Raw genomic sequence first — 16,125 nt, forward strand, 5'->3', positions numbered from 1 at the left:
TGCAGCCAAGCTCAGTACTTTATACAGATTAAAATGATTCATTTCTTGCCACCACACATCCTCTGTTATTGATCAGTACGTATAGTACAGTTAGTCCTTCCATCTTTCAGGCTGGTTGAGCAAGGAAAAAATTATAATTACTCCAGCTTGTGACAGGCTTGGATTGGCCGGGTAGGAGTTAATTGCATACAGAGGTTAAATCACCCTTTAACCTTCTCTAGAGGAAACAGTCCTAGCCACTCTGATCTATCCTCATAACTGCAGTCATGCCTTTATCTAGGTGGCACAACCATGGCATACTTGTAATACATCTTTCTAAATTGTGATTTCATTTCTCAGCCGTTCCTTAGTGTTTGACCATGGATCGGGAGAAGGAAAGGAAAGGAAGTTCAAAAAGCAAAAAAAATGCAGACGCTAGAAATCTGGAAAAAAAAACAAAATGCTGGAACCATTCAGGACAGTCAGATAGCAACCATGGAGAGAGACAAACAGAAACACAGGAAGCTCTCCTGATATCCACCTTACCACAGACAATCCCTGTATTCTTTCCGCCCCTTCCCTTACTCTGCAATTTAAGAGTTGTTTGATTTCAAACTTTTCTCCATTCTGACAGAAGACCGTCAACTTGAGACCCGAACCTTCTTTCTCTCTCCACAGATGTTGCCCGACCTGCTGAGTATCTCCAGCATTTGCAGTATCTGCAGGTTTTTTCCCCATCTTCAAGGCTTTATATCTGATATTACCCAATTCAAAGCTGCTAGAAATAATATCACACCACCACTGTCTCTAATTATCTCCAAGGCCACTAACATGCACCTCCTGTCAAGGCAATCTCCCAATTTTTCATTATGATACATCCCTATCGCACCTTCCTCATTGGAGCTTAGTTGGCTTGCAATAATTGCAGAACATTATTATATTATGCAACATATTAATGATAAAACAAAGTCTTAAAAACAAAATCCGTCAAACAAAGCTTGAATACATGACTGTGGCCTGAAACTGCTCTTAAAATTGAAAATTACTTAAGAGAATACAATTTGGAAATTTCAAGTCACAAGCTTTACGCTGTCTGCTAACATGATTCACTAATTCTGTATACTTTGTATGTTTCCCTTTGCTATTAATTTCAGTATGGAGTTCCTGCAATAGATACTGAAAGGTTTCTGGTGTCTACAGACAACCTCTGGCAGAGTGAACAGTGCACTTTGACTTTCAGTACCTGTGCATTAAGTCTCTCTTCCAATGATTTCAGTGGAAACAAGTTTCAGAAGTGCTAGGTGAAATGGTCACTGTAAATTACCCTTTGTGTAAATGGCTGGTGAGAGAATCATGGGGTTATCATGGACATGTGAAAAAGAGTAGATTACAAGGAAATAATTGGGGGACTGGGATTGCTATGAGAGCTGGCATAGACTCTATGGGCCAAATGGCTGCTTATATCATGAGGAAATATGGAAACTGCATCCAGTACACAGCCGAAAAACACATTAATGCTGGAGGAACTCAGCAGGCCAGGCAGCTTCCGTGGAGAAAAGCGGGCAGTCAACATTTTAGGTCAGGACTCTTCTTCAGGACCCAAAAAGTTGTCCGCCTGAGTCCTGAAGACGGGTCCTGACCCGAAACATTGATCACTGTGTCCTGAAGAAGGGTCCTGACCCGAAATGTTGACCGCTGAGTCCTGAAGCAGGGTCCTGACCCAAAACACTGAACACCTGCTTTTCTCCACGGATGCTACCTGGCCTGCTGAGTTCCTCCAGCATCATCGTGTTTTTCATCTGGATTCCAGCAACTGCAGTTCTTTGGTTCTCCAGGACACAGCTGCTGCTGCATTGCATACACCTCCAAGGAGGATTATGCAAGGTTAGCCAGGGTTATGTGAGAAGTTCTGCAATAATGAGGGGTTGGTGTGCTTGTGAAGGGTTTTTGCATGAGGTGTCATATTGAGGTCCCAACTACCCTCCCAAGTGGGGACCAAAGATTCTCCAACTCAATTAGATTTTGCAAGCCTGCCCAGCCATTATAAAGGCAGTTTCCTACTCATTTTGAGATTGTTCTTTCCATTCACTTGCCATAGACAGATTGGCCTCCCCATCCCCCTACATTACAACAGTGCCTGAACTTCAAAGAACTTCATTGGCTGGAGGAGACACTGGGACATCCCGAGATCAAAGGCAATCGGTAAATGTCTTTCTTTATAAAGACAAAAGAACTAGTCAAACGGGAAACAGACCACAACAATCACATAAATAAATCACAACCTATGCCCCAAAGCACAATCTAGTGCAATTAAGATAATCGTACACAATCTACTGGGGATATTGGTTCACAACATTGAGCTTCTGCTTCTTCTGAGGCAGTCCCTGAGGATGGAGGGCAATTCACTTCAATTCCAGTTCTGCAGGTTGTGAGGCAATTCACGTGGTCAATGTAGGACCTGCACAGATGGGACAGGAGGTACTTGACAGGGAGGGGAGTTTGGGAGAGGGCGTAAACCTTCTATCATTCACACTGGGCCTCTGTGTGCTCCCAACTCATGGGCTCTAGGTTCTTAGGACCATGGATCCTTCGAGTAGTCATGGATCTGGAATTCCCAGGGGTTGGTGGGAATATTACATTGGTTCAAGGAGGCTGAGCACATCTTTGAATCTTTTCCTCTGGCACAGCTCTGAATAAAGTGTCAAGTTTTGGGAATCTCTTGTTGGGTCTACAAATAATTTAGCCCATCCAATTGAGCCGACAGAGGGCTACTTGGTTTTGGCACCAAATGTACTGTGTGTTGCATCCACTTCTGAAATCTGGTTCAATGGGAGCAGAGTACAGTGCCCAGCAGTGACACTCCCTTTCCCTTTATTCATTTGGAGGATGTATGTGCCACTGACATACCCAGCATTCATTGCCATTGCCAAATTTAGCACAACCAAATTAGGATAAATTTTCTTACTTGCAATGTATCAGGAAACTTATTGGAACAGCAATTAGAGTCAATAGAGTAATACAGCATGGAAACAGGTCTTTCCGCCCAACTCATCCATGCCGACCAAGGTGTCTTGCTGAGCTTCTCCCATTTGCCTGAATTGGGCTCATATCCTGCTAAACCTTTCCTATCTATGTACTTATCCAAATGTCTTTTAAATGTCATTATTGTACCTGCTTCAACTACATTCTCTGGCAGCTCGTTCCATATACGCACCACTCTCTGCATGAAGAAGTTGCCCCTCTGGCCCCTGGTGAATCTTACCCCTCCCACCTTAAACCCATGCTCCCTTTGGTTCCCTTTCCCTGGGAAAAAGACTATGCTTTCACAGCAACCTCCTCATTGAAGTGAGGAGGTTGGAAACTACCTGGTTATTGTGTAATAAAAGAAGGTTGTGGGTTCAAGTCCTGTGATAGGATCTGTGCTGAAGGAGTTCCAGGGAGTAAGGTGACCTCGGCTCAAAGCTGCAAGCACAATGGAATTTAACTACAGCTACTTCATTCTTACCGTTCAATGGTCAGAGAGCACGGCAGCGACAAACTTGCATATACATGAGCTTCAGGGATTCATTTACAGGGCAGTAAAAGTGGAGAGGAAGAGAAAGTGGCATGGGAAGATGGGAAAAATCTACACACAAGGTTCTTTTTCTATTCATTTTTTGAGAAGTGGGATTCAATGACAAGGACCTCACCACAAGTTCTTAAAATAATCTGTCAATTTCATTCAAATGAATATTTAACAAACTTAAATTCCAAAGCTACCTCAGTGGTATTTCAACATCAGTCCCTATACTGTTTATGCAGTACTCTGGATTACTAAGGTAAAAACAGACAATATTGCAAACGCACAGCAGGACAGGCAGCATCTGTGAAAAAAGAAACAGAGTTAACGTTTCAGATTGAAGACCCTGCGTCGGAAACTGAAATGTTACCTGTGTTCCTCTCTCCACAGATGCTGCCTGACCATCTGAGCGCTTCCTGTATTTTCTGATTTTATTCCAGATTTCCAGTATTTGATTTTCCACTGGATTATAAATTTAACAATTAGTTCACCGCTGTATCTCATGGCAGACGGAAGAAGAGAACATACAGAGGATATTTACAAACAATTCTCATGGACATTTGAACAAAATGTTCAATTTGAACCCTCTAGGTTACTGAGAAATAATGAAATTGTTCTACTTTGTTCCCATGGGCTAATGATTAGCTGAGACAGGCATCTGGTATGCTTATTTGCATAGCAAGGCCAGATTAACAAACTGTCTTCTTTTAAAACAAATGATAAACGAGGTAAATTGAGATTTACTTGGGTTTATGTTTACACTATGTAAAATATTGATTCAGCCATAAAACTGAAACAAATAACCAACCTCAATCACAAATACTTTGAGATAGTTCATTATTTTCCCAGGACTTTCCTTCTAATGTCTCATTGTGCTAGTAAACCAAAGGAGTACTTCAAAAGGCTGACGTTCGGAAGCAAGAAGCCAAAATTCTCCAGGTTAGAAAACAATTACTTGGAGCCAGAGTTACCTTATTTTTACGTGGAAAACTCCAACCTAAAGTATTTATAAAGTAAATAATAATGATAATAAAATCAATCAGGAGATCTTTGTCTCCTCCTCCTTGGATTGACATATCTGTACATTGCCCCCTGCGGAGATGTCAATCATAACCAGTGTGCTACCACATCCCTTGGTTGGATAAGCTATTTGTCTGATTGGCTAAATTACTGATCTTGTAGTTAGTGAGCTAGTTAGTTGAAACCTGGAAGAAAAATAAACTGACATCAATAAAGGTAACCATGAAACCACTGGATTGTCAGAAGACCCCATCTGGTTCACTGATGACCTTCAGGATCTCCCATCAATACCAAGTCTAACCTATACGTGACTCCAGACCCACAGCAATGAGGTGGAGGTTGTTGCCCTTTAAATGGCCTGTCAGCCCCCTTTAATTCAGGGGAATTATGGATGGGCAGTAAGTTCCAAGCTTCCTAGCAAAGCCATGTCATGTGAATGACTATGGATGGGTTAGGCTGAAGGGCTGTTTCCGCGCTGTACAACTCTATGACTCTAAATAGAAAGAACAGAAATATAGTGGCAGCACCCTTGTCCAGCAGTTGAAATTGAAATCCTACCCCAAAGCATTTACAAATGTGAAATAAACAAAATAAAAATCTCCCACTTGACTGTGTTCTCAAAACAACAAAGCGCCAGCACAATGTGACAGGAAGCTCAAGTCCCGAGAGTGGCAAAGATCAAGTGCTGGGGGATAAGTCCGATGACATTGCCAACTTTCCCACTCTGGGTGGGTTTTCTCATCAGTGCTCAGATTTGCCTACTTTTTTTTCCAAATGCTCAACCTCCATCGCTTCTTCCTCCAGGACACTACAATGGAAGACCCTGAAGAAGAAATTCATCTTTGGTCACAGGGGCTCAACACACAAGGGAAAGTTGGCTGCCAGTTTCACTCGCCTCAGCACCTACAGTCAATGGATCAGAATGTGGAGGGGGTTGCCACAACCAACAGCCGACACCTGTACACATCCGGTGACAGTCAAGGTGGATGGATTTCTCCCTTGGTCTGTCCAGCAAATATAACAGCCTTGAAATTCACCCTTGTCAGTAACTCGAAGAGCATTGTGTAGTAACATCTGCCTTGGCCATTCAGTTGTACTGGAGTTGTCCTCTCATTGTCCTTCTCCAATTGTCCTTTCACTTTTTGGGATCTGGGCATCACTGCAAAGCCACCCATCCCTGACTTCTCTTGAAATGAGTGGCTTACAAAGGAGTCAATCAAATTGGTGGGTCTGTAGTCACATGTAATCCAGGACTGGGTAAAAGCAACAGATTTCCTTCTCTGAAGGACATGACTGAAACAGATGGGTTTCTGATTACTTTGATTGCCCAGTGGTTTCATAGTTATTGTTGCTATTACTTTTTTTATAGATAAAAATTTCAGAGCTGCCAATTGTGGGATTTGAACTCAGTGCCTTGGAATTGTTTTCCAGGCCTCCATATGCCAGTCCAGTAACTACCACCACCTTACCCTATAGACATCAATGGATTGGACTTCAGGGGTAGACTGCAATGCCGGGTAATGTACATTGAGCGCTACCAACCATGTTGCGCTTCTAGGCGAGTTCCTCAATCTACCTCTGCCTACACAAGGCTGAAACAAGCCCCATCTCAAGCATTCAATTGAGAACAGAGGAAGCTGCATAGTCCACAATACAGGAGATTTCAGACACAGCTGCAAAAAATAACGTGACAGGAGTGGGTCATGCTCAAACAATCACTTATTTCTCTTCCAAATTACATTCCCAAACCACTGCAGACCACAAATTCTATTCTTCACTGCCATACCGACCACTTCAAATCTACACCATCATCTAGCTGGTTCTTTTCATATTTTCCCTTCAACCTAAGAATTGCCCTAAACTCAGCTAACTACAAGAGTTCTCCTGGTAAGGCAGCACACAAGCAGGTTACCCGATTCAGCTCTTACTCAGAAACTAAACCTGTTCACATTGAACAGCAATGGGAAGGAAAGGGCATGAAGCAAGTAGGTTCACAAACACAATAGTTGGCAAGTTCTCTGTGCAGTTAATATGTTTAAACTTGCAGCAGGATCCAACGCAGCAAAGCAAAACAAGTTCAAAGTGCATTACCGCAGCGGTCCCGTATCACGAGGTTCCGTCCTTCCTTCAGGTGAATCGTCAGAAGGTACGAGGGTATACGGAATGATGACGAATCACTACTTTTCCCTTCATATTGTTCTGAGGCCTGGAACATACACAAAAACACCAGTGGACTACCCATTAGCCAGCACTTGCTTGTGAGTTAACTGTGGCAAATTTCAAAGCCCATGGTCAGGCTTAAAAGCCTGGTTCTGGAATCTACAATAGGAGCACAGCAGGAGTTCAAAGGCTACCATTACAATACAGTAATAATGCTTTAACTGCAGTAAATCCATTTGGTGATTATGGACACAGTTGTATTCTATCCTCAAGTCAGACTGCACTGTAAATACATCCAAATCTCATTACAGCAAAACTCTTTGCTTTGACTACTGAACAGAAATGTGGGGTGCTTGAGAAACTAGAACAAGCTTAAAACAACTCTCAAACAGACAATGTCTGAGTATGTTAATAAACAATAAAGTATTGTGTAACTTATTTAATGCATTTCTGTGTATTTTGCATTGTCTGTGCCTTTGCACTGTCCCTTCCATTGTCCGACACATTGAGAGTTGAGTGCACAGGCTATTTTTATTTTTTTAAGGTTCTCTTGTCAGGCTTGTGGGTCTCCTGCCCTAATTCCAGCACTAGAGCTGGGATTGGCCTGAGTATCCCTGCAGATGTCCCGGGTTCCAGCACTGGTGTATGCCAGGGACAACACCTTCCTTCCGAGGGGGATCTTCAATAGGACTTCCAATTCTTAGGTGATCTGTAATCGAGCATGTGTTGGGTTAAAGCTGAAGCAAGCACAGTAACCCCATAATTGAACAGGAGGAACACTGGTTCCAGGAGAAGACAGACAAGCAGTTGTTTTTTTCCCACTTAAAATGATTCATTTAAATTGGTTTTGGTGCTTTTAAATCGATATTTAGTTCATTGTTCCAGAGTTTTAAATATGAAAAAATATTTAAATTGCAAAGTGTTAGCATTTCTGCCAAACATTATTGAATACTTGTTTCAAAAGGTAAATAATCAATGCCCCGAGGGTAGGACTTCACCAGCTGTCAGAGCCATCATGTGAGTGCAGCCATACAAGATAGCTCCAGTGGAACAAATGGTGTGGATCAGCACAGTGATTCCTGGCAGAAAGGAATTTCTGCCCCAATGTTAAGTCCTGATGTAACTGGTTAAAATAGATCATCAGTTTCAAATCATTGGCACAGAAGCTCTAGTTACTTAGAATTCCACTGAAATTCTGAAAGACTTGATCACAATGTAGGCCATTGAAGAACAAATAAATAATAACTTAAAATGTACCATTTACCATTTTACTAGAGATCATTAGTTCAGTACAAAATTAAGCTGTACTTTAGAATGTAAATATTGTGGGAAAAAAAATTTAAAGTCAATCATAGAAGGCAAATTGAGTAATGCATTGTTGCGAATTTAGTTTTAAAATTTTATTTTTGTCCACTGAGAAACTCTGTAGAAATCCTTTACTTTAAATTTAAAAATTGATCTGGCTTCTGAAGTTACATTTTTCTCACAAAGCCACATCAAGTTCCTCAATGACGAAAGCATTAACTCATTCAACCTACTTGTTTGGGGAATGCAATACAGACTCATTAGCCTCCTCCATACACTGTTAGCATCAGACTGAATCTTTTTAATTGTTAACCAACTAAAGACTTTACAACCAGATTTTACCTGCTCCTCGAAGAACATTGAACTTTGTGAAGACTCCAGGTCAGTACCTTCACTAAGTTCCTCCTGAAAGATAAAACATTCTGTCAGATGAAGACAAGAAGACAGGAACATAGGAGCAGGAGTAGGTGTCTTGGCCCCGGTACCTACTCTGCTCTTCAAAAGATCTTGACTGATCTTCCACCTCAGTGCCACTTTTCTGCACGAATCTTTGATTCCCCATACACTTAAGAATGTTTACTTCAGTCTTGAATATACTCAGTGACTGAGCCTTCAGAGCCTTTTTGAGCAGAAACTTCCAAGGTTTCTACCTAAGACTCAGTCACTGAGTATATTCAAGAATGAAGTAATTGCTCCTTGTCTCAATCCTGAATGGTGCCAAATATCAACCACCCAGTGAAACCCATCCTACACTAATCTCATTTTATTCTCACCACACTCCCATTAACACATCGCTGATTCTACCACTCACCTACACACAAGGGACGATTTACAGCAGTGAATTAATCCAGTAACCAGCACATCTGAACAATGTGGGAAGAAACTGGAACGCCCAGGGAAACCCACGCTGGCACAAGCAGAACATGCAAACTCCACACAGACAGCACCCAAGGTCAGGATTGAGCCCAGGTCACTGGAGCTGTAAGACAACAGCTCTACTAACTATGTCACTGTGCCATCCAGTATTGCCAACAGAGAGTCCAAGTCAGTGGTGGGGCAGTTCAGAGTGTGCAGCTGAGCCAACAGTTGATTAGCAAGCACCTAACAGGCCCAGTATGTGCCGAATATCAAAGTTTTTACTTTATTCATAAATGGGTACTTATGATATACTCTCAATCATCCCAATGTAGTAGCTCAGAGAACCTTTGTTAACAACTTGCCCACATTTTAAGAATCAAACAGGCTTTGACACAATATACCCTCTATATACAAACAAGAATGGAATCAATTTGCCATCAATATTTGCCACCTCTCGTTGCCTTGGTGAAGTAGCCGGCATAATCAGAGACCCCACCCACGCAGGTCACTTTCTCTTCTCTCCTCTCCCATCAGGGGGAAAATACAGGAGCCAGAGGACACATACTACCAGACTCAAGAACAGCTTCTATCCCACGATGATAAAGACTATTGAATGGTTCCCTTATACAATGAGATAGACTCTTGACCTCACAATCTACCTTGTTTGACCTTGCACCAGATTGTCTACCTGCAATGCACTTCCCTGTAGCTGTGACACTTTACTCTGTATTATGTTATTGTTTTTACCCTGTACTACCTCAATGCACTGTGTAATGAATTGATTTGTACGAATGGTATGCAAGACAAGTTTTTCACTGTACCTCAGTACAAGTGACAATAATAAACCGACACCAATAAAAGTGGAACTGTGACTGATATTTTTGCTGAGGCAAAACTACAATAGTTATTTTTACAGTGTCGTTAAAAGGGGAACCCCAATAAATATCCTTAATGTTATGGAAGGATTTGACAGCGTGCCCACAGAAATGTTTCTGTTTGCAGACCAAAACAAAAAATTAGGTATCATAAGCACAGACACTAATAAATACTCTTGCTCTTCCCAATGTGGTTACAATGTGGTAATCCTTATGACATGTTATGGTTGAGGCAGATAACACAAAAGCATTAAGGAGAGGTTACAGCTCAGAATGGAATATTATGCCGATAAACTGGATGAAGTGGGATGGAAGGGAGCTTGTGTATAATGTTTACCAGCACAGTAACCGGGGTCAATGGCCTGCTCATGTGTTGTATTTTCGATGCAATTGTTTAATATTATGAGAGTAGCACAAAACCATGCACTCGCTAGCCAACCTGTACCCACGCATAATTATGAACACCATCTAGATTCAGATGGCATAGAAACAGCATCATGGTCAGCATGGAAAAGATGGGCTAAAAGGGCTCATTTCTACACTGTATGATTTTATAATTCCATGATTATTAATATTACCACACAGGGCCATTCTTCAGTGCAAGAGCATACAAGGCACCAATTAAGTGAACATTGCCAGATAAAAGATTACCTCTTGAGATGACATTTAGTAGCAAAGCAACAATTTGATCTACCCATGCCCTATTTTTCCCATAGATGCACTTCAACATGACTTCAAACAAAATAAAGAGCATATTTGTCCCATCACTGATGCACTCACAGGTACGTGTTGAGACAGGTTATCAGAATCACTAATTGCAACCATCTCTCGGATCAGCTTCCAACTACGATCACTGGAATAGCCTCCTCTCCTCAGAGAAGAAAGCCAACAATTCATTCAGATTAGCTGGAGAAGTCTCTTGGCTAACCTTCAATTCATGCAATGACAAAGCTTCATTCCGTTTGATAGCTGTAATTAGATGACATACTAGAAATTAATACAACACATGGAATGTGGAGGAGCTTTGAAAGTGGTGTTTGTCATTGCTTAGACTTGAACACATTCTATGCTATTCTGGAGCTTATGCAACTGGATCCTGCGTTAGATGTTTCTCAGTGTTTCAACAATAGCCTTATCAATTGCAGTGTAATCAGACTGTGCCTTCCAGAACGCACAGTAAATATACAATTACATAATTTGGGGATATAACAAAGGAGGCCCCTTATAATGGCCTACAAATTGGACATACCCATGGTCAAGCACGAGCACAGTGTGCTTGTCCCAATGCCTGGATAGGGAGATGCAAGAGGTCCTCAATACTTAACCTCAAGCCTCTTTATTATGAAGCTGGTGAGGCATAAGGACCATGATAAGAGGAAGCCGAGGGAGGAGCACTCCTCCAGCTAACGGACTTGAAGTCACAGATGGACACCATTCACAGCTCTTTGAAATTAGATTTCCACTTCCATTCTTTCTCCATAACTCTCCAATTTTTTTTCCTATTGTCAGTATATATCAATCACACCTTGAAAATCAGTATTGAACCTACTTTCACCAAAACAACTGGTGTGAAAATCCTGGAGAGGATGCAAAAAAGGTTACTAAAATGATTCTAGCAAGACATCTTTAGCTTTAATGGTAGATTGGAGAAGCTGGGGTTCTCATCCTTGAAGCAAACTTTCTGTACTGTAAATTTTCTACACTTTGTAAATCTTTTGACCCTAATGTTGAGAGGAGATTTGACAGATGTACAAGATCCTGATAGGTTTAAGTAAGATAAACAGAGGGAAAATGTTCTGAAGAAGGGTCCTGAACCGAAACGTTGACCGCCTGCTTTTCTCCACGGATGCTGCCTGGCCTGCTGAGTTCCTCCAGCATCATAGTGGTTTTCATCAGTGGGAAAATGTTCCCATTGGTTCAAGGACCAGAGGCACAGATTTAAGCATTTGGGGCAAAAACACAAGGGGGTGGTGGTGTAAATTAAGCTTTTTTCCCCTCAGAGGGCAATTCCAGTCTGGAAGTTGCCACCACTAGAGGCGATGAAAACAGAACCAATACCCTTCAAATGGAAATTGGGTGGGAACTGGAGAAAACATGCAGTGGAAGGAGGACAGAGGGATGGGACTAATGGGATTGGTCGATGAGGACTCGATAAGCCAAGCAACCTCCTCCTGTGTTGTAACAATCCCATGACTTTTTTTCCAAGCAGACCATCCCAGGTCATAACAAACAACCACCTGAAAACACCTCCCCTTCTCTCTAGCCCATCAACCAATTATCTTAAAACCTTGCCCTCTGCCTCCTAGCCTCTTCCTATTTGAAGTATTTTCCCTTTAGACACCATTAAAACCCCACTATTTTCCTACACTGCTGCCGGAGTGCACTTCCAAAGTATCTTACTGCCTTCAGGATATGAAAGGCACTATGAAAATTAGGGTTTTTTTTAATAAACAAACAACTCAGATGCAGATGGCTGAAAGGGAGAATTTGAGGAGATTATTACACAACTGTGTACCTTGCACAAGTTAATTTAATTACTATGAAATACTTGATTGCATATTGAATGAAGCAGGAATCTGTCCATGAGCTCTCTGGTTTCTTAACACAACACAGAAAATACCGCACACATATGCCTTTCACATTCTTTCACAAGCTCTTTACAGATAATGACGTACTGTTGAAGTATTATTACACTATCATCTCTATTGGGAATAGGAAGTACATCCGCCACAAACAGCGATGTCATCTGAAATACGGCTTTTAAGACGTTCTTCGTTGGTTTAGTATTCTATCTGAAAGTTATCAGGCAGTGTAACACTCCTTACTGCACTGGAGTGCCAATACAGATTCTTCACCTCAAAAATCAGAACTAGGTCTTGAAACACAGAGCTTTCTCACTCAGAGACAAAGCTGCCAACAACTGAGGCACAGACTAAACCACTAAGAAACCACTGGCAGAGTTTGCTCACTCTGCTTTAACGACTAACCAGAAAGGCCATCATTTTGATAGGAAACTGAACCCTCTAGAAGCATTGCATCACAAACAGTTTCCTTTAATCTCTAAAAGGGATCACGGCACACTAATGAGTCTGTAATAAATATATATATTCGTATTGTTTCATTAGTAAACAGCATTCCATCAACTGGTTGATCTACTTTCAACACATTTCCTCCCACACCCTTACACTCAGGCTGTTGAGGCCTTGGTATACACATTCCAGTTTGATGAAAAGCTCCAGTAAATTCTGCAGAAATTCTTCCAGTCCCCTCATTAAACTTTGTTTATCCCATTTCCTTCAGGATTAGGGAAGAGAACACAATCTAACTCAACACTTTAATTCAAAGCATCATTATGTCCTTAAGGGCCCTACAGTGGCACAGCAGTTATTACCGCTGGTTCACAGCTCCACGGAGTCAGAATCAGAATCAGGTTTATTATCACTGACATACGTTGTGAAATTTGTTATTTTGTGGCAGCAGTACAGTGCAAGACATAAAAATTACTGTAAGTTACAGAAGTAAATAAATAGAGCAAAAGAGGGATAATGAGGTAGTGTTCATGGACAGTTCAGAAATCTTAAGGCAGAGGGGAAGAAGCTGTTCCTAAAACATTGTGTTTGGGTCTTCAGGCTCCTGTACCTCCTCCCTGATGGTAGTAATGAGAAGAGGGCATGTCCAGGATGGTGAGGGTCCCTAATGATGGATGCCTCCTTCATGAGGCACCACCTCTTGAAGGTGTCCTCGATGCTGGGGAGGGTTGTGCCCGTGATGGAGCTGGTAAAGTCTACAACCCTCTGCATCCTCTTTCAAACCTGTGCATTGAAGCCTCCATACCAGGAGGTGACGCAAAGTCAGAATGCTCTCCACCGTAAACCCGTAGAAATTTGCAAGAGTCTTTGCTGACATACCAAATCTCCTCAAACTCCCAATAAAATAGAGCCGCTGGCACGACTTCTTCATGATTGCATCAATGTGTTGGCTCCAAGATAGATCCTCTGAGATGTTGATACCCAGGAACTTGAAGCTGCTCAACCTTTCCACCCCTTACCCCTCAATAAGGACTGATGTGTGTGCTCTCGACCTCTCCTTCCTGAAGTCCGCAATCAACACCTTGGTCTTGCTGACGTTGAGTGCGAGGTTGTTTTGCGACACCACTCAACCAGCCGATCTATCTCACTCCTGTACACCTCCTCATCGCCATCTGAGATTCTGCCAACAACAGCAATGTCATTGGCAAATTCATAGATGGTGTTTGAGCTGTGCCTAGCCACACAGTCATGAGTGTAGAGAGAATAGAGCAATGGGCTAAGCATGCAAGTAAGTTTTTCATTGCACCTATGCATACATGTACTTGTGCGTATGACAATAAACGTGACTTTGACTTTGAGAGAAAATAAGTTGCAGGGCTACAAGGGAATAAGATGAGGAGGAATGAGATTACTCCGCTGGGAACCGACGTGGACTCGATGGGCTGAATGGCTTCTGAGTCACACTAAACATACGCAAAGTTAATGCTCTGTGACAAAACATTCAAGTAAAAATTATGAAATGTCGCAAGCACCAAAATTGTTAAAACAACTGTATTGAATAACAATCTAGCCTATTGATTGCCCAGCAGTTTAAGATGCCCAAAAGAAATAAAACAGAAAATGCTGGAAATATTCAGCAGGTCAAGCAGCATCCGTGGGGAGAGCAATAGACATCACTTCAAGTGAGCATCTATTAAGGTGCAGAGAAGGGGGAAGAGTGGGGAGAACAAAAGAAAGTATCTCTGTTAATGTGGAGACCAAGAGAAGGCAGATTGGTATCAGCTGAGAGAGGGTGCTGGAGATTTGTTAATGGCAGCTAATCAGTCTGGAGGAGGCATAAATAGAGGGAGAAGAGGAGAGAGAAAAACAAACAGAAACCCCCCATGATGGAACTGTGAGATGAAGAATGCGGCAGTTGCTGGAAAGTTGAAATAAATGAGAAAGCTGGAACAGCTGAGCAGGCCGGGCAGCACCTGTGGCGATGGAAAAGCCGAGTTACATCAGAACAACCTAAGGATCGCAAAGAATAAAAAAAACTGCATACACTGAATACCCGAAACTAAAACAGAAAATGCTGAAAAACACTCAGAAGGCCAAACAGCATCATAGAAGCTGAATCCTCAGATAAATGACCCTACCACACACCCCTCCTCCCTCCCCACCACTAAAGGTCAACAACCCAAAATAAACCCTGTTCTACACCTGGAGACACACGAGACTGCAGATGCTGGAATCTGGAGCAAAAAACATGTTGGAGGAACTCAGTGGGTCAGGCAGAATCTGTGGAGAGAAATGGACAGTCGACGTTTTGGGTCGAGACCCTTTATCTGGACTGAAAGATAGTGGGGAGATGGCCAGTATAAAGAGGTGGGGGGGAAGAGCTGGCAGGTGACAGGTGGGTCCAGGTGAGGAGGGGTATGGAGGAGGGGAGAGTGGCAATAGCAACAGAAGCTGAGAAACGACAGGTAGAGGTGACCACTTTAAGAATTCCTTAAGATGTAGGGGGTGAAGTTTAAAGCCTCTGTTGAAGTCTAACTGGTCAGAATCAGAGAGAAGAAGAATGAGAAGGAATGGCAAAAACACAGCAAGAGGTGCAGGAGCAATGGAGCCAGAGGAAGGAAAAGGAGAAAGAACATGAGGAGAACTACAATTCTGCTGTTGAAATCTGTAATCTTTGACACCTGAGTAGTAGGAAAAGGAGTAGGCCATTCAGCCCCTCAAGCTCGTTCCACCATTCAACAGGATCCTGGCTGATTGAACAATCCTCGAGACCACTTTGTCTTTCTCCATAACTCTCAATTCCTTTCCTAATTAGAAATTTATCCCAGTCTTAAATATAACCAAGGATTCTGCCACCACAGTTCTCTGTGGCAAGAAGTTCCAAGAATTCACAACTCTGAGAAAATAAATTCATTCTCACCTCACTCATAAAATGAGTGCCCCCTCACTCTGAGGCCATGCCCTCTGGTTCTGGACTGCCCTCGAGAAGGGAACATCCTTTCAGCATTCACATTGTCAGTCTCCCTCAGAATCTTTCATGAGGACTGGCGATACTAATAGAAATACCAATAGAAAGAGAAAAACTGGGCCTAATTAATGGCAGACAGAATAGCCACTTCTGTTACAGACAGAAGGATGAGTAACCTAAAGTTGGGAAATTCAATATCGAGTCTGGAAGGCTACAACATACCGTGACAGAAGATGTTGTTGAAGGTGTTGTTCCTGAAGCATGTGTTGGATTGGACTTTGCTGTAATACTGAATTGAATAACTCCAAATAATCAGCCACTCTAGCCTTGTACCTCACATTTCCACCTTCACCTCTTCTGGTATGTCAGGTT

The 16,125-nt window shown here is 42.2% G+C and overlaps 1 protein-coding gene across 4 annotated transcripts in view; it reads right to left on the reverse strand.

The window, feature by feature from the left end:
- The window catches only part of LOC127583941 (multiple C2 and transmembrane domain-containing protein 2-like), a 328,587-nt gene that overhangs the window by 220,324 nt on the left and 92,138 nt on the right, over positions 1-16,125 (reverse strand). For all 4 annotated transcript variants that reach the window (XR_007958316.1, XM_052040378.1, XM_052040377.1 and 1 more), the window contains exons 3-4: positions 8,366-8,428; positions 6,650-6,764 (exon numbers count right to left, since the gene is read on the reverse strand). Coding sequence is in view for 3 of the 4 variants with exons in the window: in XM_052040378.1 (XP_051896338.1) it covers positions 6,650-6,764; positions 8,366-8,428 (178 nt within the window). In the remaining variant the exon portion in view is untranslated. The remainder of the gene's footprint in view (positions 1-6,649; positions 6,765-8,365; positions 8,429-16,125) is intronic.

The sequence above is a fragment of the Pristis pectinata genome, chromosome 28, assembly GCF_009764475.1.
Source record: "Pristis pectinata isolate sPriPec2 chromosome 28, sPriPec2.1.pri, whole genome shotgun sequence".
Taxonomy (NCBI): domain Eukaryota; kingdom Metazoa; phylum Chordata; class Chondrichthyes; order Rhinopristiformes; family Pristidae; genus Pristis; species Pristis pectinata.